Source organism: Mixophyes fleayi, chromosome 5 (genome assembly GCF_038048845.1).
Source record: "Mixophyes fleayi isolate aMixFle1 chromosome 5, aMixFle1.hap1, whole genome shotgun sequence".
Lineage (NCBI taxonomy): Eukaryota > Metazoa > Chordata > Amphibia > Anura > Limnodynastidae > Mixophyes > Mixophyes fleayi.
The window spans coordinates 239,570,426-239,597,895 of NC_134406.1; the positions used below are offsets into that span (position 1 = coordinate 239,570,426).

General features: G+C 41.9%; 1 protein-coding gene across 1 annotated transcript; it reads left to right on the plus strand.

Moving 5' to 3' along the window:
- The first annotated feature begins 10,754 nt into the window (after positions 1 to 10,754).
- Positions 10,755 to 27,135, plus strand: LOC142159105 (fatty acid-binding protein, adipocyte-like). Its single transcript, XM_075213709.1, has 4 exons — positions 10,755 to 10,891; positions 18,922 to 19,094; positions 25,108 to 25,209; positions 26,941 to 27,135. Exons 1-4 carry the CDS (start codon positions 10,813 to 10,815, stop codon positions 26,989 to 26,991), a joined length of 405 nt encoding a protein of 134 aa, XP_075069810.1. The 5' UTR covers positions 10,755 to 10,812; the 3' UTR covers positions 26,992 to 27,135.
- The last annotated feature ends 335 nt before the right edge of the window (positions 27,136 to 27,470 follow it).

The following is a 27,470-nucleotide window of genomic DNA, read 5'->3' on the forward strand; positions in this document are numbered from 1 at the left end:
GCTTCAAAGGCTCCCTCGGTTGAGCACAAAGACTTGAGCTAGGTGATGTTATGCACGTCTAGTTGCTATCCAATAACTATTGCCTATACGTGGTTCAAAAGCAAAAAGTGATTTAATAGCCAAAAGTAGCAGAATAACAAATCAGAATAAAATAAGTACAGCCATTACTTATCGCAGGCGCCCTGGATCCAGTGTACAGTCATTCAGGTCTGAAGGCTGTGGTCAAGAAGACTGTCCACTAGGTCCAGAGCCCCTGCTTATATACAGTCAGTGAATAAAGTAAAACAATGCAGATGATGTGGCTTGCTTCTATTGGTCCAGGCTTCAGGAAAGTTCAGTGTACTGCAGGTCATAGGCCAGTTCAAACCAAATATCCAAAGGTGGGGGTCAGCTCTCCAGGGGATGCATTCCAATTTTCCTGCCAAGAATCCAGTTTAAACTAGTCTATTCACATTATACAGGCAGTATCATTTTAAACATGTATTCCCTAATATCACTAACTAGAGTATGCAATGTGCGATTCCTTCGGCGAATGAACCGGACAACTGTGGATGAATAGGGGATTAAAATGATACTAAACATGACATATTTCCTGCAACCCTTGATTTCACTAACATGTATATAACCTATAATATTAAACATAAATACTACACTTTGACATAAGTAACTATGTGTTGCAACTACAATTAATGTGTACTAATTACAAATGTGTATTGTTCATGTGAATGTGTGTAAAACCTGCTATTGCCACGTGTTGCGGCTGGATACGCTTCTCCACGCCGTAGCATCCTCTACGCATAATTTCAGACGGGGGGGACGGGGACCGGCGCCGCGATCCTATGAGTATACAAATACTCACATGAGTGCGGGGTCGGTGTCTCTCTTCCCTCCTCCGTTTGCACTGAATGCCGGGCGCGACGTGATGATGTCACACCCGACATTCAGTGAGGAGCAGCACTGTGAGGACCAAGACAGAAGAGAGAAGTCAGAAGAGAAGAAATGAAAAGAGAAGAGATAAAAGAAGCCATGACAAAGGTAAGTAAAAGAATGGATAAAAAGTAGAAAGGTACAGGGTGATGAAGAAGAGGGGGAAGGGGAAGGCACAGAGTGATGAAGAAGAGGGGGAAGAGAGAGAAAGATACAGGGTGATGAAGAAGAGGGGGGGGGGGTGATAGAAGGGCACAAGGTGATGAAGAGGGGGAAGAGAGAGAGAAAGGCACAGGGTGATGAAGAAAAAGGGGGAGCAGCATGGCACAGAGTGATGAAGGGGGGGCAGCATGGCAGAGTGTGAAGAGGGTCAAAAGCAGCATGGCAGAGTGCGAAGAGGGTCAAAAGCAGCATGGCAGAGTGCGAAGAGGGTCAAAAGCAGCATGGCAGAGTGTGATGAATGGGAGCCAGGTGAGGGGGGGGGGTAGCATGGAGAGCACAGTGTGTTTATAAGGGGGCATAGCATAGTTGTGATGAAGGGGCACAATGTGATCATAAGGAGGCACAGCATGGTGATGATAAAGGGTAACACAGTAATGTGTGTGTGATGGCATAGGGGGCTTATGGTAATGTAGTGTGTGAGATAGGTGGTGGCTAATTAATGAGTGATATTTTGTTTGTGGGGTGATGGTGGGGTAATGTAATAGTGGGGACTATTAATTTAAGATTGGGTGGTTTTGGGGGCTATTAAATGTGGGTGTGAGTTTGTGTAGAATGAGGTCTCTTTATTAAATGTGACTATGAATTATTTAATGGTAGTAATTGTTGTGGGAAATAGGTATATTTATAAGATTTAAGTACTATTAATTTATTGCTGGGGCAGTTTGGAGGGAGGGAAATAGGTTTATTTATGAAATGGGAATACTATTATTTTAATGTTGGGGCTGGATGAAGGCCTTATTAATCGTGGGAGCTATTGATTTAACGCCGGGGCTGATTGGAATTTTTTAAATGTACCCATTTTTTCTAAAATAGGGCCCCCAACATTCCAGGACCCAGACAAGCCGCAACTAAAGAAACCAGCAACCACATGCGGTGAAAGCTGTACCGGGGCCCTGAATTCCTCTTGACAGCCCTGCCTATGCCCTTTCTCTCGCTGGTCCCTCTGTGACCCCCTCCGTAAATCCACTCCCGTATCCCGAATAGTACTCATATCCAGCTTGTTAATTGTGGTCAGCATGGCACAGGTGTTCTACACTTCCTTCAACCACTAAGTGATTATCGCATTCGGTTCGTCTTTGCCCTGTGTTCTGCTAGTAGATTGTGGGCTTTTAGAAACGAGGGAAGGAGAGTTTGGCTTCACTACAGACACAGGTTTGGTGGTCTCCAGTGGCTGTGCAGACACAGGTGGCACTGGTGGCATAGCAGTAGGAATGGGTCCCGCAGATGCAAAAGGAGAGGGCTTTTGGGCAGCTGGAAGTGTTGGTGCAGTCTCAATACAACTTCATCTTCAGACCCTGAGTCACCGACAGCTTTTTTTCACCTGACATCTGTGACCAGCTCTGCAAATTCTTCTTTATTAACAGCCACCGCATCTTAGTAAACTGCGAACGTCCGGTTAAACCGGGCTGTATTTAGACCTGAGGTGGACACTTGAAAATTCCTGTGGTCGCAGATTGATTGAACTGTCAGCTTTCTGTAGGAGAGGGGGAATCTCAGCGTCACCAGAGCCCCGTCTGAGTGCAGTGACAGGGCAGGTACACAGTGATGGCAGCCGGATCCAGCTTCGCTTCTATAGACTGTACCTGCAGCCGGAGAGCTAGCAGCTGCTGTGTTACCCGGTCTCCGGCCAAAGTTTAATTTACAAGTGCAGATGCTGAATGAATGAAAGGACCCATGATGCCAGCTGGAGTGAATGGAGAGGTCAGGACGTAACACACATTGAGATGACGACGGACCCCTGGACACCAGTGACAGGTGAGCGCTGCTTCATACTTATACCTAAATTATCTGTCCAATTCTGCACAGAGTGCATACACACTGCAGAATTGGAACGACATTGTTTCATCATTAAACGAGATTTTCAAACAAGTTTGAAAATCTCGATCAACAATTTCATGTGTTTTGGTACGATAATCGTTCATCGTTTCAGGGTGATATCGGACCAATCGGTCGTTTATCGTGGCTCGATAATCTGCTGAAAACAGTGTAGTGTGTACCCAGCTTTAGTTTACATTCATGCTGCGTGCCTGCAGATTTTATTAGGTTCCCATCCAGCATGTAGTTTGCGTATTTCATAGTTATCCAAATTACTGTGCATTTTCTTTATTTTGTATCTTGAGTTGATTTCTGGATATATGAAATGGTAAGCATAAGACTAGTGCTGGTCAAACAAACAGCAATATAGCAGCTACTGTTGGCCAAGTTGAGTGACATTTCTACATGTATGGTCCCAAAATGAAAACGATGCCCAATGATGATCTGATCTGTGTTAATAAGACATTCACCAACAGGCTCGTTTACACATAATGGAAAATGCCGTTAGATGAGGACAATCAACTGGAGCTTAAGTGTTAGATGACTGGATCTCGACCCCTTTTAGCCGCTGATATGTATGACCAAATTGGCCAGTGATCCTGTCGTTAAGCACTTTGGCTGAGTGGAAAGATCGCAACATGCGTGAACAGTATTAGGCTATGTCCACACTGACGTACTTTTTGAATAGCACATTTATGTATCACTTGCAAGTCCATGCAACATGCTTTTTAATTTAGGAACATTAGTTAACATGTTGCTTATTATACTTACTACATAAAGGGGCACATTTATCAACAGCCGCATAAAATGAAAAATAGTTTTTAATCCTTATGGCATTGATAAGGATTGAACTATTTCTCATATTTATTAAAAAATCTCCACAGGAGCAGCAGTCACGAAAAACTGCTGTTCCTGTGAAGTTAAAAACTTACCTTTTTACTGCCTCTTTGTTCCCGAAGCTGCTGTGCGATCTATAGAAGCCTTGTGAGCATGTTCTGTCTGAAAACTTCCCTGCACTTCAGTGTTGCAGAGAGTGGAGTGTGACAGGGAGGAATCATGTGATCCCTCCACACATGCGCTGTGTGACAGGGAGGGATCATGTAAAGCTCTGCTCTTCGGAGCAGAGCTGAACAGTGCTGAACAGTGTTGAACAATATTAGAAACGGTAATGTACGTCAGCCTGAGCTGGCGTACATTACCGTATGTGTAAAAGCATTTCCATTCATTGTTAAATTGCGGTACATAGCAGTCCCCATAGACATATATGGGGACTGCTATGTATTGCGAAAAAAAGTGCAAAGCAGCAGATATCTGCTGCGATGCACTATTGATAGATGAGGCAAATACTTCAATTGGTGTCTATTCCCCGAAAACAGCAATTTTCAGGGAATAGGCGCCAATTGAAGGTTTAATAAATAGGCTTCAAAATGCCTTAACACTGTTTACTCAATGGACATCTGGCAGCCTGACTTCTTTTCACATGTTATAATAGCATGATTCTACTTATCCCATATTTTTTCAAGTTACAATATTTCAGACTGAATGAATTAACTGATACTAGGGCAATGTCACATATGGGGCACATTTATCAACACTCGCAAAATATGAAAAATAATTTTCAATCCTTATCGATTGAACTATTTCTCATATTTATTAAAAAAGCAACACAGGAACAGCAGTTCCGAAAAACTGCTGTTCCTGTGAAGTGGAAAACATACTTACCACTGCGGCTTCGTTCCCCAAGCAGTATGCGGTCAACGGGGCTCCTCTTTTTACTCCAGTGCGTATGCGCCGAGTGAAACACCCGGGCATGCGCACAAACATCTTCGCTCTGTCTCGGCAATTATAGTTGCAGAGAGAGAGTGAGTGACAGGGAGGGATCATGTGATCCCTCCACACATGCGCTGTCCAGCTCTGCTCTTCGGAGCAGACCTGCTCTTCGGAGCAGACGTGACAGCACCGAAACTTTTCATTTTTGCTAAGTTTGAGCTGGCGTACATTAACATGTTTGAAAAGTTCATTTCATTTATTGTTAAATAGCGTTACTGAGCTCTCCCCATACACTGTTATGGGGGGTGCTTAGTAAAACGATAGGAGATGCAAAGCAGCAGATATCTATGATATCTGTTGCGATGCTACAATCATAAATAGCAATTTATTGTTTAAAGGGTGAAAACCTTTGATAAATAGGCCCCATAGTGCTACAAGACTCTAGCGTTTCATTTTAGTCTCTGCCTTTCCATCTTAATAATTGCTTAGAGCTTAAAAACGAGATAGGAATCCAGACCCTACACAGACTCAACTGTGAGGAAAATGCAGCAATATAGAGATATAAGCCAGAATAGACCAACTATAACTTATTACATTGTGAAAGACAGTCAGATTGGAAGACATGTCAATTTCGGCAAGTGCAGCCTTGTACAGACACGAAAATAACTACCTGTCAGTGTAACTATTGGACTTGCCACTTCCAGCTTACATGCAGGCCCGGCGCTCCTATTAGGCAACCTTAGGCAGTTGCCTAGGGCGTCGGGACCTGCAGGGCGCCGCTGCCGCTGACTAGATTTGAAAATCTAGTCAGCGGAGAGAAGTGGAAGATAGGTGCAGCGGCGGCGGGGTGCATCGCACACCTGATCACTGACGTCAGTGATCAGATGACAGGTCTTTACCCGGCGGCGCCTGCTGTATTATCACACTGTCTGTCAGTGACAGACAGTGTGAATAAAGTTCTTTCCAGACGCCCCCTCCTCTCCCAGCATGCATCGCTCCGCCTCCTGTGTGAAGAAGGCGAGGAGCAGCAATAGGAATGAAAGAAAAGAAGTGAAGAGATAAAAAGAAAAGAGAAGAGAAGAGGTTTGAAGAGCCCCCCTGCATCTACAGACCAGGTAAATAAAATCTAATCATTTATTTCATTATTTATTTATTGTGTTTGTCGGGGGGGGGGGGGGCGGCGGGGCAGGAAGGGGGGGTGTTTTGCCTAGGGCGCCGAAAACCCTAGCACCGGCCCTGCTTACATGTAGCTTCACATTGGCCACAGGCAGTAATGTAAAAGAACGCACAATTTGGCTTTATACTTTGAGATAGGACTATAAAATATAAGATATTAAAAGCTATCACTGAGGTATATAAAAGAACAAAGATGTAGGATTTAATACAGGTCATAGAAAGCCACGCTGGCTTCTAATAGGCTATTTATATATAGTATGAGGTACATTATTTTTGACACAAAACTAATTGTATGAGGTGATCCCCATATCTGGTTTATTTTGCTTGCTGACAGCCTAGGCCCTTGCTATAGGCATTTTTTCCATGTTAGGATTAAATATGAAGATTGCGCTCTACTCCTTAAAGTGGCAAGAGCAGCTATACTTAAAGGGGAATCCCTTACCTGAAGCAGTTGATATAGTTTTAAAGTAAGCGCTCAATTGCCCTTATGAAAGTTCAATTAATTGATAAAATATCAACTGAGAAATTATTGTAGTGAAGTGGACCCTATGATGATGTCAGGTTAGGATAATATGGATGCGACTAGACCATAGGATAATGTAATCAATAGTGTTAAAATACAATTGTAAACTAATTGATGTACATTCATTTAATATTAGATAGTAAACGTGTGTGCCGGACCCGGCATCACTTCCAATTAAAACAATGTGAATAAAAATAAACACTTTAAATGACAGAATAATCCAAAGCAGATAATACAAATATTAAAATAGAAATAAAATGTCCAACATATAGGATTGTCTGGAACCATACGTGAGAGTCTTAGCGGGGAAATCCGAACAAATGCAGTCTCAAAACCAACCTTTCTGGACTCGAAGTTAAACTCTGGTAGAAAACCCAGAGCAATATCCTGAAGCGTAATAGTCTTACTTGAAGTAGCGATGATTGTAGTTACGATGTCTTAACAGAATTGAGGTGGTGGTGTCCAGGCAGGGAGGAGATGAGGAGAAGATGACACAGGCGGTATGTGGCGTGCGTTCCACAGTGGGATGCACAATTCTTGCTTCCGGTATGACGTCACTAGGTAGGTGTCCCAACGCGTTTCATTCGCTGAGCGAATTTCCTCAGGGGATCGAGGGTATTGGTGAAAAGTATGGGTTTATATAGTGCTCCTGATTGTCCGCGTATTAGCCACATTAATGAAAACCATTGGATCAATGATTGAAAACACAAATCTAAATTACATGCAAATAAAACGGATTATACAGTGATAAACATATATTACGCATATCAATCTGGTGCAGACTTTATATTTCGACTTTAGCGATATTGGTAAACCTAATGCATTATGACAGGTATATTCACATTATGCACATATAAGTATCAAACATATAGATTTTAGTGTAAACCAAGCTGCAACTGAATATAGCAAATGGAGTAGATATCTGATATATTGAATAATAATGCATTGAGGAGCAATATTCGAGTTATTAACTTGACCATATATCATACATAGATAATTATGGTTCATGTAATGACTAATCACTGTTTTGGTATTGACAGGCGAGTGATGACTAGCTGGTCACATTCCCACCTTTCCATCACCTTCGGGATAATATTTCTCAACATGTTTTTCTGCTATACCAAATATTCCCAAATGGTCTTACATCTTGGTACTAATCTGGCAACACTCTGCTTGGCTTCCAAGTTCGGCAGAGGTTGGGCATGACCAGGGTGTTATGATCGTAGTAAACACAGAGATATCACCTACAGGAGGTCAGTGGGGTGCAGACTCAGCAGCGGTATTCATCCTCAATCAATTATATACAATAATGTGATTGAATAAATAAAGGACTTTGATGAAGCATTCATTTATTGTTATTATTTATATGGAAAGGTCGAATTCCGCATTTAATCCTCGCGGTGTGAGAGTATTAAGGAGGAGAATCATCTTTGATTCTTCTTTGTTAATTAATTTGATATTGTTCCCACCTCTCCAGTTTAATTGTACATGTTTCAGGCCTATAAAGCTTAATCCAGTAGGGTCACAACTATGTTCAAGTTTAAATTATGTTTTTCAAAACCACTTTTGATATTTCTAATGTGTTCACCTATCCGATTTTTAAGTGGTCTAATTGTGCGACCCACATATTGTTTTGCACATGGGCATGTTAACAAGTACACCACATTTTTGGTGTCACAAGTGATGAATTCCTTTATAGAAAAACTGGTTTTATTGTATGAGGAATGAAATTTGGAGGTAGCACTGGTGGACCTGTAATTCAGGGTTTTACAGTTAATACACTTTCCACAGTGGTAGAAACCCGTTTTTTACTTGCAGTAGTTAGCCAGTCATTTTTAGTGATATTGTTTCTGATGTGATCTTTGACGAGAGATATTTTAAGATCCGGGACTTTCCTAAAGACCATTTTAGGGTGCTTTGGTAGTAAGGGTCCTACTGTTTCATCTTTTAATAGAATATGCCAATGTTTGTTAATCATGTGTTTCAACTGTTTTGCTCCATTTGAATAGTCAGATATAAAGTATACCTGATCTTTGTTTGTTGATGCCATCATCAAGGTATTAGGCATTTCTCCTGATCTATATTTCAATAATGAGCTACGTTCAGTATGTTTCAATTGTTCAAAGACTTTATTTACTAAGTGAGTGTCATATTTCTTGTCCTGAAACTCAGTGATCATTTGAGTGCCTTGTTCAATATAGTCATCCAGTTGTGTACAATTGCGACAGACCCTTGTGAATTGGCTGAAGGGGATACTCTTCAGCCATTGGGGATGGTGATAGCTATCTGACAAGATGTAGCTATTTATATCAACCGGCTTCCTATATGTTTTAGTGGCTATTGTGTTGTTGATAATGAAGATTTCCAGATCTAAAAACTCCACAGAAACTTTACTGTATTTAGCAGTGAATTTCAGCCTATAATCATTTGTGTCTATATAAGACAAAAATTGAAGTAGGGAGGATTCAGGACCATTCCAAATGATGAAAACATCATCAATAAATTGCTTCCAGAGCACCAGATTTGCCACCCAGTTATTGTCTGACCAAACATATTGATTTTCCCAAAAACTCATATATAAATTGGCATAGCTGGGGGCAAATCTGGTGCCCATGGCTGTCCCTTGTACTTGTAGATAGAATTCATCATTAAACCAGAAATAATTATGCTTTAGAATGAACTCTATATTTGTGAGGATGAATTCTATCTGTCTACTATTCATGTTGGGGTCCTGATTAAGAAAATATTTAATGCTCATGATACCTAGTTCGTGTTTTATTACAGTGTATAGGGAAGTCACATCACATGTAACTAACCAATAACTATCATGCCATGTAGTATTTTCTAATATCTGTAAGATGTGTGTAGTGTCTTTCAAATAAGCTCTCTGCTGTTTTACATATGGTTGTAGGTAGGTGTCTAGATAGTGGGAGAGATTAGCAGTTATGGATCCGATTCGTGAAATGATCGGTCTTCCTGGTGGATTCGTATGATTTTTGGGAATTTTTGGTAGGTAATAAATTACCGGAATGATAGGATGGGGGTTGTGTAAATAACTGAATTCATTGGTAGTGAGAATGTCCAGGTCCCTCCCTTTGATGAATTGAAATCCATTCTTATCCGAGTATATAGTGGAGGGATTAGTTTTTAAGCGCTCATATGTAGACGTGTCTGAAAGTAATCTATACATTTCCGAATTATAGTCATCTGTATTTAAAAAGACTATCCCGCCACCCTAATCTGCTGGCTTGATGATGATGTTCCTAATGTTTTGTAATTCTTTTAGTGCCTCCATTTCAGATTGTGTTAGATTAACGGCCTTATGTTTTTGTTGTTTGATATTTCCAATGTCATCAAGGACTAGAGTTTCAAACCTGTCAATAAGACTCCCTTTGACTTGTCGTGGATAGAAGTTTGAATCAGGTTTCAAGTTCGTGTGTTTGTAAATATCCTGTTCTAATCTTATGGTGCGTTCCAACGGTGTTTTAGCAAAGAACTTTTTAAGAGTAATTTTTATAACGAACCGTTGGACATCTAAAAAAGTATTGAATTTATTAATTGGCTTCGTAGGGGCATATTTCAACCCTTTGTTCAGCACACTAATCTGTGTTTGTGATAATTCATGTGAGCTTAGGTTGAAAATACCTGAGGGTTTTAGCGTTTTTTTCCACGTTGTTGCATCCAGAAGCATAGAAGGTCAGCCAGATCTCATGCTGATACACAGTATTTTCTAAAATAAATAAATAAATTTAAACAAGTGACACAAATCTCGCCACATATAATGTTTTATTTTACAAGTGTCACATTCATTTATGTCACTTTAAATTAATATACTGTATGTACTGTTCTTTGATGCCATGTGCTGATTTGTGCCTCTGCAACGTGGCACCACACACACACACACACACACACGTTGCAACCCTGAAGCTGAGATTCGAGTAGAGTCAAAGATCTGTCTTACATTAAGTGCTGAAAGACTTGTGTGAAGTGGTTAATGAACAAATAAGCCAGTAACAGTGCTGTGATTTCACACAGCATCAAGGCAGCTTTTGCAGTGAAAGTGAAAAGAGGAGTAATGGACAAAGTGTGCAGTCAGAACAGGTCCAAGTGTGGGTGTGGAGTGAGAGAAAGGGTGGTAAAGACAAGTAGTTTCTTGTTTAAACACTTAAGAGGGATAGTCTACTTTATGCCAGATCACAAATGCTGAATCAGCACTAGAGGACAGAGGGAGGTTTCTCACAGCTGAACCGACTCCTTGTAAGTAATGACATCACTAGAGCTTAGCCCCACATCTATATAAAAAGCCAGATTTGTGCATCAAGCCTGCTTACTCTCTGGGTTTCTTATAGGTTTTTAGTTTATTCCACAATACAGCCACCATGGGTGATATCTTCGTGGGGACCTGGAAATTGGTGGAGCCTGACAAAGATGCCTTTGATAAATACTTGGAAATATGTGGTAAGTTAGGTGTCTATTGATGCAGGATTAGCAATTAAAAAGTTTCTGAAGTATGTAATTGTTAAAAAAAAAACATGTATTTTTTATATAAAACTCATTATGATCAACTCTAACTTTTTTTTAATACTGTTGTCAATAACCCTGCTAGGTTAATTGCACAGAATATAAACTTCTACAAAGTAGTTGTAGTCCATTTCTTTAGCTATAGTGATCTAGCGCAAAAGTATTTATTGAGAAAAATGTATTCTGTGTTGCTAAAGTCTCTTTCAATAATTAATAGATGCATTGCATCTAAAGGAAGGGTACTTTAACTTCATTTAAAAGAAATCTACTTGTGAACATAAATACTTTTGGTTGTTGGGTATGTTTGGTTTTTTTGTGTAAATGTTTTATATGCACTTAAAGGTAATGCCCACTCCTCTTAACTTTCTCCCACACACATCAGGATCTGTATAAATCTCAACCATTTAATCTGCTGTAATTGCTACTAACAATGTAGCGTTCTAATGTACCCAATCTGTGGCTTTGTATGATTCAATAAGTGATTAATCTTCTAGATAAGATTGTGCAACACTACAGATTTTGAAGGATGGATGATTTTGGTTGGTTTTATAATCAGATGTGATTGTGGTTTTTGGCATACTCAATGAGGTGACCTGCACCCTCCGCTCCTAAAAGATCTTTATGCTGCAAAGTTAGTGACAGTAGTGGATTTGTTTGATTAGTGGTCTCCTGTGAAATGTCAAACCAGAACTTACTGACACCACTGGCTTTTGTTGCAAGTTCTTCCCCAATTTGCCAACTAAGGTGGTTACTGTCCAATTGCACCAATGTGGGAATGTGCAACTCCTCTGATGGAGCATGAACAGTTTCAATTTCCCATGGTTTTCTCCCTAGTGGGTGCAGACCACTTGTCCTAACACATCCTGCATTGTAGAGACATCTAAACTCTAAAGATTAGTATGCAGCGTGTACTATTTCAGGTGCATCCTGTTTTTAGGGAGTATGGAGGTCACACTTGCCATAGAGAACATGTGTTCCCTAAGTGAAAATGCAGCTGACTGCACTGAAGACTAAATACTCAGTGTCTGGGACCTAAGGTACTCTGATATTCTAGTAAAAATTAGGGATGAGCGCACTCGGATTTATGAAATCCGAGCCCACCCGAACGTTGCGGATCCGAGTCGGATCCGAGACAGATCCGGGTATTGGCGCCAAATTCAAATGTGAAACTGAGGCTCTGACTCATAATCCCGTTGTCGGATCTCGCGATACTCGGATCCTATAAATTCCCCGCTAGTCGCCGCCATCTTCACTCGGGCATTGATCAGGGTAGAGGGAGGGTGTGTTAGGTGGTCCTCTGTCCTGGTAGATCTCGTGCTGTGCTGTTTAGTTCTGTGCTGTGCTGTGCTGTGCTGTGCTGTGCTGTGCTGTGCTGTGTGCTGTGCTGTGCTGTGCTGTGCCGTGTTCTGCAGTATCAGTCCAGTGGTGCTGTGTGCTGTGCTCTGTCCTTCTGAGGTCAGTGGTGCTGCTGGGTCCTGTGCTGTGTCCTGTTCAGTCCAGTGGTGCTGTGTCCTGTGCTCTGTGCTTCTAAGGGCATAGTTATTTCCCCAATATTCCCCTGTGTTTAAAAAAATAAAAAAAAGTTTTTTTAAAAAATACCAAAAACTACTTTAATTTTTTTTAATTACCACAAAATTTGCACAACCAATCCTGCAGTATAAGCCCATTGGTACTGCAATATTACCAAGTTCACACATTCAGCAGTAAAAGTCCAGTGGTACTGCAATATTACAAAGTTTACACATTCTGCAGTATCAGTCCAGTGGTGCTGTGTCCTGTGCTCTGTCCTGCTGAGTTCTGTAGTGCTGCTGGGTCCTGTGCCGTGTCCTGTTCAGTCCAGTGGTGCTGTGTCCTGTGCTCTGTGCTTCTAAGGGCATAGTTATTTCCCCATTATTCCCAAGTTTTTAAAAAATAAAAAAAAAGTAAAAAAAAATAAAAAATTAAAAAAAAATAAAAAAAAATAATAATTATAACCAAATTTGCAAAACCAATCCAGCAGTATAAGTCCATTGGTACTGCAATATTACAAAGTTCACACATTCTGCAGTATCAGTCCAGTGGTGCTGTGTCCTGTGCTCTGTCCTGCTGAGTTCCGTAGTGCTGCTGGGTCCTGTGCCGTGTCCTGTTCAGTCCAGTGGTGCTGTGTCCTGTGCTCTGTGCTTCTAAGGGCATAGTTATTTCCCCACTATTCCCAAGTTTTTTAAAAATAAAAAAAAAGTAAAAAAAAATAAAAAATTTAAAAAAAAATAAATATATAATAATTATAACCAAATTTGCAAAACCAATCCAGCAGTATAAGTCCATTGGTACTGCAATATTACCAAGTTCACACATTCTGCAGTATCTTGTGCTACATATAATGGAGACCAAAAATTTGGAGGATAAAGTAGGGAAAGATCAAGACCCACTTCCTCCTAATGCTGAAGCTGCTGCCACTAGTCATGACATAGACGATGAAATGCCATCAACGTCGTCTGGCAAGCACGATGCCCAATCTCCTAGTACAGGGCATGTAAAATCCAAAAAGCCCAAGTTCTCAAAAAACAGCAAAAAAAGAAACTTAAAATCATCTGAGGAGAAACGTAAAGTTGGCAATATGCCAATTACGACAAGTAGTGGCAAGGAACGGCTTAGGCCCTGTCCCGTGTTCATGACTAGTGGTCCAGCTTCACCCAAGGATCTAAGCCCTCCTCCCCCCCCCTACAAAAAATTTAAGAGAGTTATGCTGTCAGCAACAACAACAAAACAGCAAAGAACTCTGCCTTCTAAACAGATCACATCACAAATCCCCAAGGCGAGTCCAAGGGTGTTGTTGGTTGTGAACCCTGACCTTCCCATCACTGTACGGGAAGAGGTGACTCCATCCAGCATTTGCAGCACGCCCTCTGCATATGCTGGAAGGATCACCCACAGTCCAGTTACAGATTTGGCTAATGAAGGTGTGAATGTTGTACACTGGGAGGAGGATATTGATGTAGCTGGCGCTGAGGAGGATGTTGATGATTATGATGCAGACAGATACCAAATTGCATTTCTCAATTTCTATTTATATTCTAGATTATATAACGGCTGAAAAGTTTTCTGTTTTACTCCTAGTGGAGAGGGGATCTGATGCAGACAGATACCAAACTGCCTTTGTCCATTTGTTTGTATATTTGAATTGCTAGTTCTACAGTCTATGCAGGCTGCTTTATTTATATTCAACTACAAGTGTAGGGCGGGGGGGGGGGCATAGATAGCCACCAAAGTAACGTGGTCCATTTAATTTCACTTTCTAGCTCCACAGTCTGTGCAGCCTGCTTTTTTTTATCTTCAAAGTATTTATATTTACAAGCCTTGCAATCTAAATTAACTAGAGGTAGTGACGTGGTAGAACTCCAAAAGGCAGTTTGGAAGCCCCTGTACAAACTGGCTCTATTTTACCTGAGTTGTCCCCCCCTCCAGTGTGTACTCGGAAAGAGTTTTTAGTGCAGCGGGGAACCTGGTCAGTGAGCGGCGAAGGAGGTTGCTTCCTCACAACGTTGAAAAAATGATGTTTATAAAAATGAATAATCAATTCCTCAATGAAGTACAGCACTGCCCTCCAGATAGTACAGAGGGACTTGTGGTTGTGGAGTCCAGCGGGGACGAATTGATAATGTGTGATGAGGAGGAAGTACACACTGTAGGGGGAGAGGAATCAGAGGTTGAGGATGAGGACGACATCTTGCCTCAGTAGAGCCTGTTTAGTCTGTACAGGGAGAGATGAATAGCTTTTTTGGTGTGGGGGCCCAAACAAACCAATCATTTCAGCCAAAGTTGTTTGGTAGGCCCTGTCGCTGAAATGATTGGTTTGTTAAAGTGTGCATGTCCTATTTCAACAACATAAGGGTGGGTGTGAGGGCCAAAGGACAATTCCATCTTGGAACTTTTTTTTTGGCATTATATGACCAATCAACAGTCGTTTGCCATGTTCAAAAAGTAAAACCAAATTTTAAAAAATTCAAGAAATTAAACCAAAAGTAAAATGCGGTGTCATAATTTAAAACAAGAGGTATTGACGTGCTCTAAAACTACTGTATTGTTTATATTTTATAAACACTACACTTGAAAGCTTGAGTCTTTCAATAAAAAAGTAACTGTCCATTGCACGAATATTTGCAACAGGGACAATTTTAGGGTTAAGAAAGCCAACTGATAACACTTCGACGCTGTCTGTCTTTATAAACACTACACTTGGAAGTTGGAGGAGGTATTGTGGCCCCGGCACCAAATTTACTACCGGGGCCACTCCACTGTGCAGTCCATATTTAGGTGTATCAGATATTAAACAACGGTGACAGTTGATGCCCAATTTTTTAATTATATTGTGGCCTCGGTACCAAATTGTGTACCGGGGCCACCACACTACGCAGTCCAGATACTTGTTTGGTGGAATTCAGACCAGTTGAGGGTTTTATTATTATATTGTGGGGACCACTCTATCTATACCACACTACAACTCTATACCACTCTATTTCATACTTTAATTCTATTTAATACTTTAATTCTATTTCATACTTTAATTCTATTTAATACTTTAATTCTATTTCATACTTTAATTCTATTTAATACTTTAATTCTATTACTAATTACCATAAAGAGGAACAAAATAAACCAATTTTACCAAAAGTATAATATGACTTAGACTTACAAACACTACACTTGAAAGATGGTGCCTTTAAATGAAAAAGTCAGTCTTCATTGCACGACTATGTGCAACAGGGACAGTTTTTTGGTTTACAAAGTCAACCAATAACACTTGGACCCTGTCTGTCTTTAACATACTTGATGGGATCTCAATGACGAATTGTCTGTACCATGTTTGGAGGAGGTATTGTGGCCCCGGTATCAAATTGGGTACCGGGGCCACCCCACTACGCAGTCCAGATACTTGTTTGGTGGAATTCTGACACGTGGAGGGTTTTTTAATTATATTGTGGCCTCGGTACCAAATTGTGTACCGGGGCCACCACACTACGCAGTCAAGATAGATAGATGCGTATCATAGATAAAGTACATTCAGTGGTGTGGGGCAAATTGAAAAATATTCAAAATGCACTGACATTATCAAAAACAAGAGGTTGTCACACGCTAAAACTCCAACATGTATATGATGGAGAGGATGGAGGAGCAGCCGTATGTGTAGTGTAATGCAGACCTGTTGAAGGTTTTTTATATATTTTATTGTGGTGCCCAGTGCCCACTCCTCTACGCAGTCCATATACATTTATTGGTGCGAATCATAAAAGTTCAGGGTTTTTAATATATTGTGGTGACCCACTCCTCTACGCAGTCCAGGTAGATTTATTGGTGCGATTCATAAAAGTTCAGGGTTTTTAATATATTGTGGTGACCCACTCCTCTACGCAGTCCAGGTACATTTATTGGTGCGAATCAAACAAGTTGATGGTTTTCTTATTATATATATTGTGGTGACCCACTCCTCTACGCAGTCCAGGTACATTTATTGGTGCGATTCATAAAAGTTCAGGGTTTTTAATATATATTGTGGTGACCCACTCCTCTACGCAGTCCAGGTACATTTATTGGTGCGATTCATAAAAGTTCAGGGTTTTTAATATATATTGTGGTGACCCACTCCTCTACGCAGTCCAGGTACATTTATTGGTGCGATTCATAAAAGTTCAGGGTTTTTAATATATATTGTGGTGACCCACTCCTCTACGCAGTCCAGGTACATTTATTGGTGCGATTCATAAAAGTTCAGGGTTTTTAATATATATTGTGGTGACCCACTCCTCTACGCAGTCCAGGTACATTTATTGGTGCGATTCATAAAAGTTCAGGGTTTTTAATATATATTGTGGTGACCCACTCCTCTACGCAGTCCAGGTACATTTATTGGTGCGATTCATAAAAGTTCAGGGTTTTTAATATATATTGTGGTGACCCACTCCTCTACGCAGTCCAGAAAGATACCTTGTTGCAACGTTTTGGACTAATAACTATATTGTGAGGTGTTCAGAATACACTGTAAATTAGTGGAAATGCTTGTTATTGAATGTTATTGAGGTTAATAATAGCCTAGGAGCAGAGCCGTAACGACGGCGGTGCGGGCGGTGCGACTGCCCCGGGCGCAAGCCCAAGGAGGCGCAGCCACCTGATACGTGCCTTCATGCCCAGAGGAATTGCCGCTCTAATTCAGCTCTCCTACAAGCAACAATCCATGCAGTGGAACGCATGTGAAAGCAGGAAGTTCGGCATTTGGAACGCATTTGCGTTCCAAATGCCGAACTTCCTGTTGTTGGAACGCACATGCGTTCCACTGCGGAAGAAAGTGAAAAGCTGAATTCTCCATTATTGTGGGCGCTGTGGTGAGTTGCTATCGTTTCTCCCAGCGCAGGTCAACAAGGGACTCAGCCGCCCCGTACCTCCGGGCTGCGGGCACGAACACTTCGCTGTCTCAAGGTTGTGAAAGATTGGAGTGTGGGAGCAGGGCGCTTAGCGGAGCAGTCAGCTGAGCCATTTGAACCTCGGTAAATGGGCTTGTTTAGTGTGGAGCTGTCAGGCAGAATTTACATTCCGAGAGTGGTAAATCATATTTGTGAGGCGATGTGTGATTCTGTTTACTGGATAGCATGAAGCTTTCAAGAGAGAGACAGGGCTGACCTGCGTTTCCCAATTACATAACTACTTCACTGCAGCATTAAACATAGATGTATATTCTTCACTCTGCTGATATATATTAAAATGAGGTTACATTAGTATAATATACAATGCAGTATATACCGATCTCCTACTGATACAGTGTAATACACAGGGTAATTGCTTTGTCTGGCCTTATATCCGGTGTTGACAGTAAGGGAAATTTTTTTGGGCTATTCCTGAATCCTATGAAGAGAGAAATTGAAAGAATTGCTGCAGAAAGTGGTCAGATGCTAGCCACACCCCCACATTAGGTTGGCCACACCCACTTGACAAATGTCACTCCCACTTAGATGGGGGGCGCCGGTGCCCTGTCTCGCCCAGGGCACTAAAATGTCTAGTTACGGCACTGCCTAGGAGTGAAAATAAGCCCAAAAACTTGATTTTTAAACTTTTTATGTTTTTTTCAAAAAAAATCCGAATCCAAAACCTTAAATCCGAACCGAGACCTTTCGTCAAGTGTTTTGCGAGACAAATCCGAACCCCAAAAATAACGAAAATCCGGATCCAAAACACGAGACCTCAAAAGTCGCCGATGCACATCCCTAGTAAAAATGTCATTATCAGTTTATGGTAAAATAACTCTTGTAAAACTTTCTTGGTTTTGTTTCTGTTGAGCCTTACTTTATAGTTTGATCGTGGACAGATTTCTTAAGCTTGTGGCCGGCTCTCTAAAACTTGGTCATGCACGTAGAGGATTTTCTGTCGGATCACATTTGGCACTTGGGCAGACGGCCAGGTTGTATTACATACATGTTCACCAGGATTGGTCGTCTTTTAGGGATCACACACTGCATATGAGCACCTTAGTTATAAAAGGTACAGTCGGACTAGATGAGTGAATATAATGTAGAGGTGTCCCAAAGATGGCTTTTGTGTTTTTATTATGACTCTTTACTAGGCTACTTGGACTTGCATTTGGCTACTTATTTGAGGTTTACATGATTGCACCTTTCCTCTATTTTATGTAGAATTATATAATAGTACAGTGTATAATTGAAAAACAAACAAAAGAATAATGTAAGAAAATACACCAGTACATCTGCTTTTGCTCCACACTGAGTGCCTCCAGCATTTGACATCTGTAGATGCTCAGTACAATACGATAGATCTGACAGCTGTGCTGTGTGGAGGCTTTGCAAATGCACTTGAGATGCTATGTTGAAAGGAAGGACGCAATGCTCTGTCTAGCACTGTTTTTCAAGACTATTTTATTTGTACCATTGTATACGTTATCACCTGTGAGATCAATTTCATGAGCGTTCTCCTTTCTGTTGCAGGAGTGAATAATGCTTCCCGGAAAATGGCTAACGCATGGAGTCCTGATATGATTATATCTATTAATGTAGAGGAGTGGTGCATAAAACAAGAGAACACCCTTAAGTCGACATCAATGATTTTTAAACTAAACGAAGCATTTGATGAAACCACTGCAGATGGCAGAGTTGTCAAGGTGAGGAGTACACTGTTGGCCACTGGAGACACGGATGTGGTTTATTTTTTTTTTAATCATGGTTTTTGTCTATTGAGTCTAGTTTTCAACTATAATAGACATACAAAGACAGTGTTAATCTAGACTGCGTATATCCACAGTCACTGCACTTGATATTAAAAATGATGATCTAATGGTAGGGGTGTGCACCGGCCACTTTTAGTGTTTTGGGTTCTGATTAGCTTGAGGTTTTGGGTTCTGATTTGTTTTGCCAAAACACCTGACGAAAGGTTTTGGTTCTGATTTAGGGTTTTGGGTTCTGATTTATTTTTAAAAAAGCATAAAAAGTGCTAAAATCCATTTTTTTTTTTTTTTTTTTTTTCCACTCCTACGCTATTATTAACCTCAATAACATTCAAAAACAGTCATTTCCACTAATTTCCAGTCTATTCAGAACACCTCACACCTCACAATATTGTTTTTAGTCCAAAACGTTGCACCGAGGTACCTGGATGTCTAAGCTAAGCGACACAAGTGGGCGGCACAAACACGTGGCCCATCGTAGGTGGCTGTGTAGGCTTGAATGGCCTTTTTCTGCTTCTCCATCCTCTGCAGCATATAGAGGGTGGAGTTCTAGTGCATCATTACCTCTTGTTTTCGATGATGACAGGGCATTTTAATTATTTTTTTCTTTGGCAGCAACACTGAACGTAGTTTAATATCTGATACGCAGCTATCTGGACTGCGTAGTGGAGTGGCCCCGGTACCCAATTTGGTACCGGGGCCACAATACCTCCTCCAACTGGTCTGAATTTCACTGTACAGATGACGCACGTCTAACACCAACATAGCTGTGCCGGTGACATGGCCTGCAGGACTATCTCTGATGGAGATAGAACTAGGCCCCAAAGAGCACATAATGCCAAAAAAAGAGTTGCAAGATGGAATTGTCCTTGGGCCCTCCCACCCACCCTGATGTTGTTGAAATAGGACATGCGCACTTTAACAAACCAATCCTTTCAGCGAAATGGCCTACCAAACTGTGGCTGAAATGATTGGTTTGTTTGGACCCCCACAAAACAAGCTGGCAAAGAAAAAAAAAAGGTGCAAGATGGAATTGTCCTTGGGCCCTCCCACCCACCCTTATATTGTTGAAATAGGACATGCACACTTTAACAAACCAATCATTTCAGCAACAGGGCCTACAAAACTGTGGCTGAAATGATTGGTTTGTTTGGGCCCCCACACAAAAAAAGCTATTCATCTCTCCCTGTACAAACTAAACTGGCTCTACTGAGGCAAGATGTCGTCCTCATCATCATCCTCTGATTCCTGGCCCCCTTCAGTGTGTACTTCCTCATCCTCACACATTATCAATTCATCCCCGCTGGACTCCACAACCACAGGTCCCTCTGTAGTATCTGGAGGCCAGTGCTGTACTTGATTGAGGAATTGATAATTCATTTTTATGAACATCATTTTTTCTATGTTTTGCGGAAGCAACCTCCTTCGCCGCTCACTAACCAGGTTCCCCGCTGCACTAAAAACTCTTTCCGAGTACACACTGGAGGGGGGACAACTCAGGTAAAATAGAGCCAGTTTGTACAGGGGCTTCCAAACTGCCTTTTTTTCCTGCCAGTAAGAATATGGACTGTCTGACATGTCTACTTGGATGGTGTCAGCAAAGTAATCCTCCACCATTTTTTCAATTGTGACAGCATCCAATGCAGCGACAGTAGACATGTCTGCAATGGTTGACAGGTCCTTCAGTCCAGACCAGATGTTCTCAGCATCCCCGCCAGCGGGGTCTTTTAGGAAAACTGAGCTTTTTCCTCGCAGCCACAGGTGTTGAAGAAAATGAAGGAGGAGCTGTTGGCATGTCACGGTCCTCTTCAGAGGACAATCTCCTGACCAGCAGGTCTTTGCACCGCTGTAGACTTGTGTCCGCCGGAAACAGAGACACAACATACGCTTTAAACTGAGGATCCAGCACGGTGGCCAGAATGCATTCCTCTGACTTTAAAAGAGTGACCACACTTGGATCCTGGCACAGCGTACGAAGGGCTTCATCCACAAGAGCTACATGCTTTGTTGAATCGCAATAGTTTACCAGCTCCTCCCTCACTTTCTCCAGCTGCTTCTGCAACATCCTGATCAGGGGAATCACCTGACTCAAGCTGGCAGTGTCGGAACTGACTTCTCGTGTGGCAAGTTCAAACGGCTGCAGAACCTTGCACAACACGGAAATCAGTCTCCAGTGCGCTTGACTCAGGCGCATTCCCACTCCTTTTGCTATGTCGTAGGTGGCTGTGTAGGCTTGAATGGCTTTTTGCTGCTCCTCCATCCTCTGCAGCATATAGAGGGTGGAGTTCCAGCGCGTCACAACCTCTTGTTTGAGGTGATGGCAGGGCAGGTTCAGACTTTTTTGATGTTGCTCGAGTCTGCGGTAGGCACTGGCAGAATGACGAAAGTGTCCAGCAATTTTGTGGGCCACCGCAAGCATCTCCTGCACACCCCGGTCATTCTTCAGGTAATGCTGCACCACCAAATTAACGTTGTGGGCAAAACATGGGACGTGCTGGAAGTTGCCCATATGTAATGCCCGCACAATGTTACTGGCGTTGTCTGACACCACAAATCCCCAGGAGACTCTAAGTGGGGTAAGCCACTGTGAGATGATTTCCCTCAGTTTCTCTAAGAGGTTGTCAGCGTTGTGCCTTTTATTAAAACCTGTGATACACAATGTTGCCTGTCTTGGCACGAGCAGCCGTTGTGGAGATGCTGCTACTGATGCAGTTGCTGCTGTTGCTGCGGAAGGCGATGCATCTACCCAGTGGGCTGTCACAGTCATATAGTCCTTCGTTTGCCCTGAACCACTTGTCCACATGTCCGTGGTTAAGTGGACAGTGGGTACAACCGCATTTTTCAGAGCACTGAGGACACTTGTTCGTACTTCTCTGTACATCTTTGGTATCGCCTGCCTAGTGAAGTGGAATCTCGACGGGATTTGGTACCGGGGACATAATACCTCCATCAACCGTCTAAATCCCACTCCACTGATGGCGGACACCGGACGCACGTCTAACACCAACATTGCAGTTACAGCCGCAGTTATCCGCTTTGCAATAGGGTGACTACTGTCGTACTTTGTGCTCATGGCAAAAGACTGTTGGACGGTCAACTGTTTGGTGAAAGACGTAGCGTTCTTACGACTTCCCCTCTGGGAAGATGACCGACTACCAGCAGCAGCGGCAGTAGTAGGCGTACCGCTGCAGGATTCCTCGTATGAATCCCGGATTGAAGAGGACTCAGTCTGGCTGGTGACATGGCCTGCAGGACTAAATCTTATGGAGATCGTGGAGGAAGTTGACGAGGAGGGTGTTGGTGGTGTGTATCCAACAGGACCAAGGGATTTAGGTGTCCCTGGACTGATGACGGTCCTAGCCCCAGTTCCTGAACTAATCACTGAACTATGAAGGTTATTCAGGTGACGTATAAGGGAGGATGTCCCTAGGTGGCCAAGATCCTTACCCCTGCTTATTTGAGCTTTACATAAGCTACATATGGCCATACATTTGTTGTCCGGATTGGGATAAAAATAACTCCAGACCGAAGAGGTGCATTTCTTGGTCTTCTGTCCAGGCATAATGATGGGCTTTTTTTTTTATCCCATGGAGAACAACTGATTCCCTCCCTGGTGCCTCATTTAAGATAACCACATCAGCATCCTCCTCGTCAAGTTCCTCCACAGCGCCAGCTACATCAATATCCTCCTCCCGGTCTACAACATTGACACCTTGCTTATCCAAATCTGGATCTACACTGTGGGTGATCCTTCCAGCATATGCAGAGGGTGTGCTGCAAATGGTGGAAGAAGCCACCTCTTCCCGTACAGTGAGGGGAAGGTCAGGCTTCGCAACCACCAACACCCTTGGACTCGCCTTGGGGATTTGTGAGGACATCTCTATAGAAGGCAGAGTTGTTTGCTGTTGTTGTTGCTGACAGCATAACTCTTTTTTAAATTTTTTGGAGGGGGGGGAGGAGGAGGGCTTAGATCCTTGGGTGAAGCTGAACCACTAGTCCTGAACACGGGCCAGGGCCTAAGCCGTTCCTTGCCACTTTGTGTCGAAAATGGCATATTGACAAGTTTTCGTTTCTCCTCAGATGTTTTTAATTTCCTTTTTTTTGGTAATTTTTTTGACCTTTGGGTTTTTGGATTTTACATGCCCTCTACTAGGAGATTAGGCATCGGCCTTGACAGACGACGTTGATGGCATTTCATTGTCTATGTTATGACTAGTGGCAGCAGGTTCAGCATTAGAAGGAAGTGGGTCTTGATCTTTCCCTACTTTATCCTCCAAATTTTGGTACTCCATTATATGCAGCACACGTTGTATTACAGTACTATTTTTTAAATACTGCTGGAACAGTGAACAATTTTTAATAGATTGCAGTATTAATGTTTCTGGACTGCAAGAATTTTTTTTTTTACTTTTTTGAATTTTTTTAATATTTTTTTTAAATGATTTTTGTATATTTTTTTTATTTTGTTTGAATTTTTTAATAGTTTTAAAATAAGTATGCACTTAGCAGAACTAAGCACAGGACAAAAGCACCACTGTACTCAGCAAGGACAGAGCACTGACCTGATGCACCACTGGACTCAGCAAGGACAGAGCACTGGACTGATGCACCACTGGACTCAGCAAGGACAGAGCACTAGACACAAGTAAAGAGCACCACTACACTATACACCCTCCCTCTTCCCTGATGTCAGGCGAAATGAAGATGGCGGCCGCAAGGTGAGTATTTATGACATCCGAGTCTCGCAAGAACCTCGTTTTGGATTGATTTGGCGGCCGGAAGTACCCGAACAGCGCTCATCCTTATCTAATGGTGATTTTGACCAGTATTTTGACTTTATTTTTTAATCTATTCATTACTGTTAATCATTGTAGGTAATTATATCTTACCCTGAGGAAATTCCAGCTACAAGTTTTATATGGGGGTTTCTGTGGGTCCTGGGCAATGCTGTTAGAAGTATTAATGTTACATGCTACAGTTCCAAATGCAGGAAGGAAAACCTGATCTACTCTGCTTTAGTTGAGCTGATGTCTACTGAACAGTGTAGGGTTTTTCTCAAGGCTAGACGGTGTCTTGTAGTCTCCTTGCCACACAGAGGGGGTGACTCTCAAGTCAATGGTGCCCCATACTTGGGGAGGTCCAGCATCTCGGCCAGACCTGAAATAGCCTAGTGTTCATTGCTCTAGACGGACAGTCATTGTCTAGCTCCCTATCAGCTGTAGGTTGGGTCAGTAGTCTTTCTTTCCACCAATGCATACAACAGTCTGCAGCCATTTAGGGCTAAAAAGTAAACTGCAGTGTATATGGGCACCTGGCGTAAAACAGAAGGGAGTATCCTTGTTGGTTTGCATGTTTATCTTTAATCATTCATGCACCGTATTGGACTAGGCTGCTGGCTCTGCAGGGATCAAAAGGCCTCTAACTACACCAGTATACCTCCAGGAAATGCACTTTCTTTTAAAAACAAACAAATATTACTCCACGTTGACCAAATACCTTTTCAAATAAGGGAAAAAGTGTCAATTAACTGAAAGTCACTATATATTTCTCTAGCCTGAGCCATCTCTTACCTCCTTTTATTCTATATCCCATCAGCCCTATGTTCCATTTTCCTCATCTGCTTCCATGATATTGATTTGCTTTAGTTTCCCAATGTGTGCTCCCTAGACTTCTTTTCTGCTTCCCTGCCTGGTTTCCTAATGACACACCTCAATTGATATTCAAAAAGTAAATTCCTGGTTATATTGTCCATGGTTGAAGGAAAAATAAAAGAGCTTTATTAGGGAATGGGTGTAGCATGACGTAACTAGAATAATTCTCAGTTGTGTATTGCTGGGATTCATGTTGTATTTTAGTACTTGTAAATCGGCAGATGTCCAGGATTTACTGTAGAAACTGACTTTATATGAAGATATCAGCTGTCCTTACCTGCTTTTTTTTCATTTGTTAGACCATTATAACACTGGTAAATGCAGTATTAAAACAAGTGCAGAAATGGGATGACAAAGAGTCTACAATAACACGACAAGTAAAGGATGGCCGATTGGTAACTGTAAGTATCCAGTTAGGAAACCATTTCTACACCAGCCTATAGGGAGTGTGTGAGGCCAAGTGCACATGAGTATTGGCTTAATCCATCTCCACTGTTTCATTTTGATGCCAAAATGGAAATGAAACCTCACTGATTTATGGACCTTATGTAGAGACCCTGCAGTTCACACTGCTGTCTTATCCTATTGGATAACTGTATCAGAACTGGGGTAACCAGTGCAGAAGGGAGGGGAGGCAACTTGACAAAATATCTGTAAGCATGGAGCTATATGGCCATGTGCACAAATCCAGAGAACCATTTTTGGGAAAACAACAATCTGACTTGTACATCTGTTTAGTAGGTCAATATAATTTTTTTTTTTTGTGTATGCGAGCAAGCATGGGTGGACAACTCTACTCTTTATTAACTTGTTATAGAATGGGTTTACAATCTTCCAGTTCTTGCATGGTGGATATCCCTCTTTTGTGCTGTGGGGACCAGTGACATAATGGGGCCTCTACCTATGATTCATTCACTCCCCACCACATATATAAGTGAACCTGTCATTGTAAGATATTACTAGTCATGCTGAACATGAAAAGCCAATACTGTGCATGCAGCCTAGGAAGCTATTCCTCTGCATAGTCACTCTGCCCAGCCTTTAGTGTGGCTCATCTGACATCATGGATGGGGCTACAGCATATCCCCCAACACTGATTCCCAAGGGAGGCATGGATACTTTGGACCCACACATGAGAGCAAGATCCAGGAGGAAGTCATGAAAGTGGCACTTCCTCCATGTACCCCCTCAGCTTAGGGGATCTAGCCCTAAGGTGGGCTATGAAGGACTTATAAAAATGTGATATTGGGGTTTAGAGCCTGCCCTGCCTATGGTTAGGTTTTCAGTCAATGACTAGGAAGACTTATGTTTATTATCTGTTAACTGCATAGTAGCGATTAATATTCATGAGAAGGTTTGTGTTTTTTATAGATTTGTTCAGTATGCAATTGACTAGCTCTCCATAGCTGTCTTCTATCCAAAACAAAACTTCTTTGCATGAATGGTGATCTATCACTGCTGTACCATCTAGAGGAGTGGAAATAAAATTATAAACTACATTATGGCGGAAGAGGTCAATTGTTAGAACTTCTGTTTTAAAAGGAATAACATTCTCCTTTCTACATGACTAAGGTTTTTGTTGTTCATGTGTCCATTGTAGTAATACAGATGGTGGTAGTCAGCATATTGATGCTGACTACCCCGACAACACTTACCCCAACGTGAAGACAGCGAACGGCTCCATCCCAACCAGGCTCCTTCCCGACTGATGTGACCAACGACTGGAAGGCATTGTGACGAATGAAGACGCCGGCTACAGTTGATGATGTCACCGGCTATCGCAGTGCTGTTAAGGGGGTAATGTAAGTATGCAGGCATGGACAATGTACTTTGTATAGCGTTGTACATTGTCCATAGCTACATACTTGCATTACCCCCTTAACAGCGCTGCGATTGTTGGTGACGTCATCAACTGTAGCCGGCGTCTTCATCCGTCACAATGCCTTCCAGTCGTTGGTCACATCAGTCGGACGAACCTGGCTCCGTTCGCTGTCTTCACGTCGGTAAGTGTGGTCGGAATAATCAGCATCATTATTCCATACCCCACCCGACACAGATGTTTCAAGATTTAAGAAGTTGTTCAAATATGCACTTTTTCTGTTTATTACTATATTAAAACAATTTTCTTTTAGATCTGCGTGATTGGGGATGTGAAATGCACTCGGGTCTACGATAGAAAATGAGGCCTCGTGTATAGACCAAAATCTGTAAAATATAGGCTCCGTTCAATGAGCAGGATACTGGCCGTCCCCCAGTTTGCATCAAAAGCTCATTTGTGACATGTCTGTAGTCAGTGCTATGTATTTAAATAAAAGCTTTGTCTGCAATCTTGTTGTGAAGGTTTCTTTTTCTCTTGTAAATGTACAGTAACTCGACTGGCATGTGCTGCTTTTATAACCAAAACCAAGGTTCTGGTCCAATGGTTGGCTGGCTGAATCACTAAAATTTGAATCTACATTTCAAATCCATAACTGACCTTGCTATGGGCAAACGAGCTTGGTGTTCCCCACTCAAGTGAGCCTCAAACATTCTGTTTGTGATGCTTGCTGGCATAACTTGTGTTTAAATGATCACCCTGGTGGGTGGTTTGGAGCTGCCTTAAATTGCTACATTAACTACTTAGTTTACACACTGACACTGCCCATCCCAGAATGGGAATTTG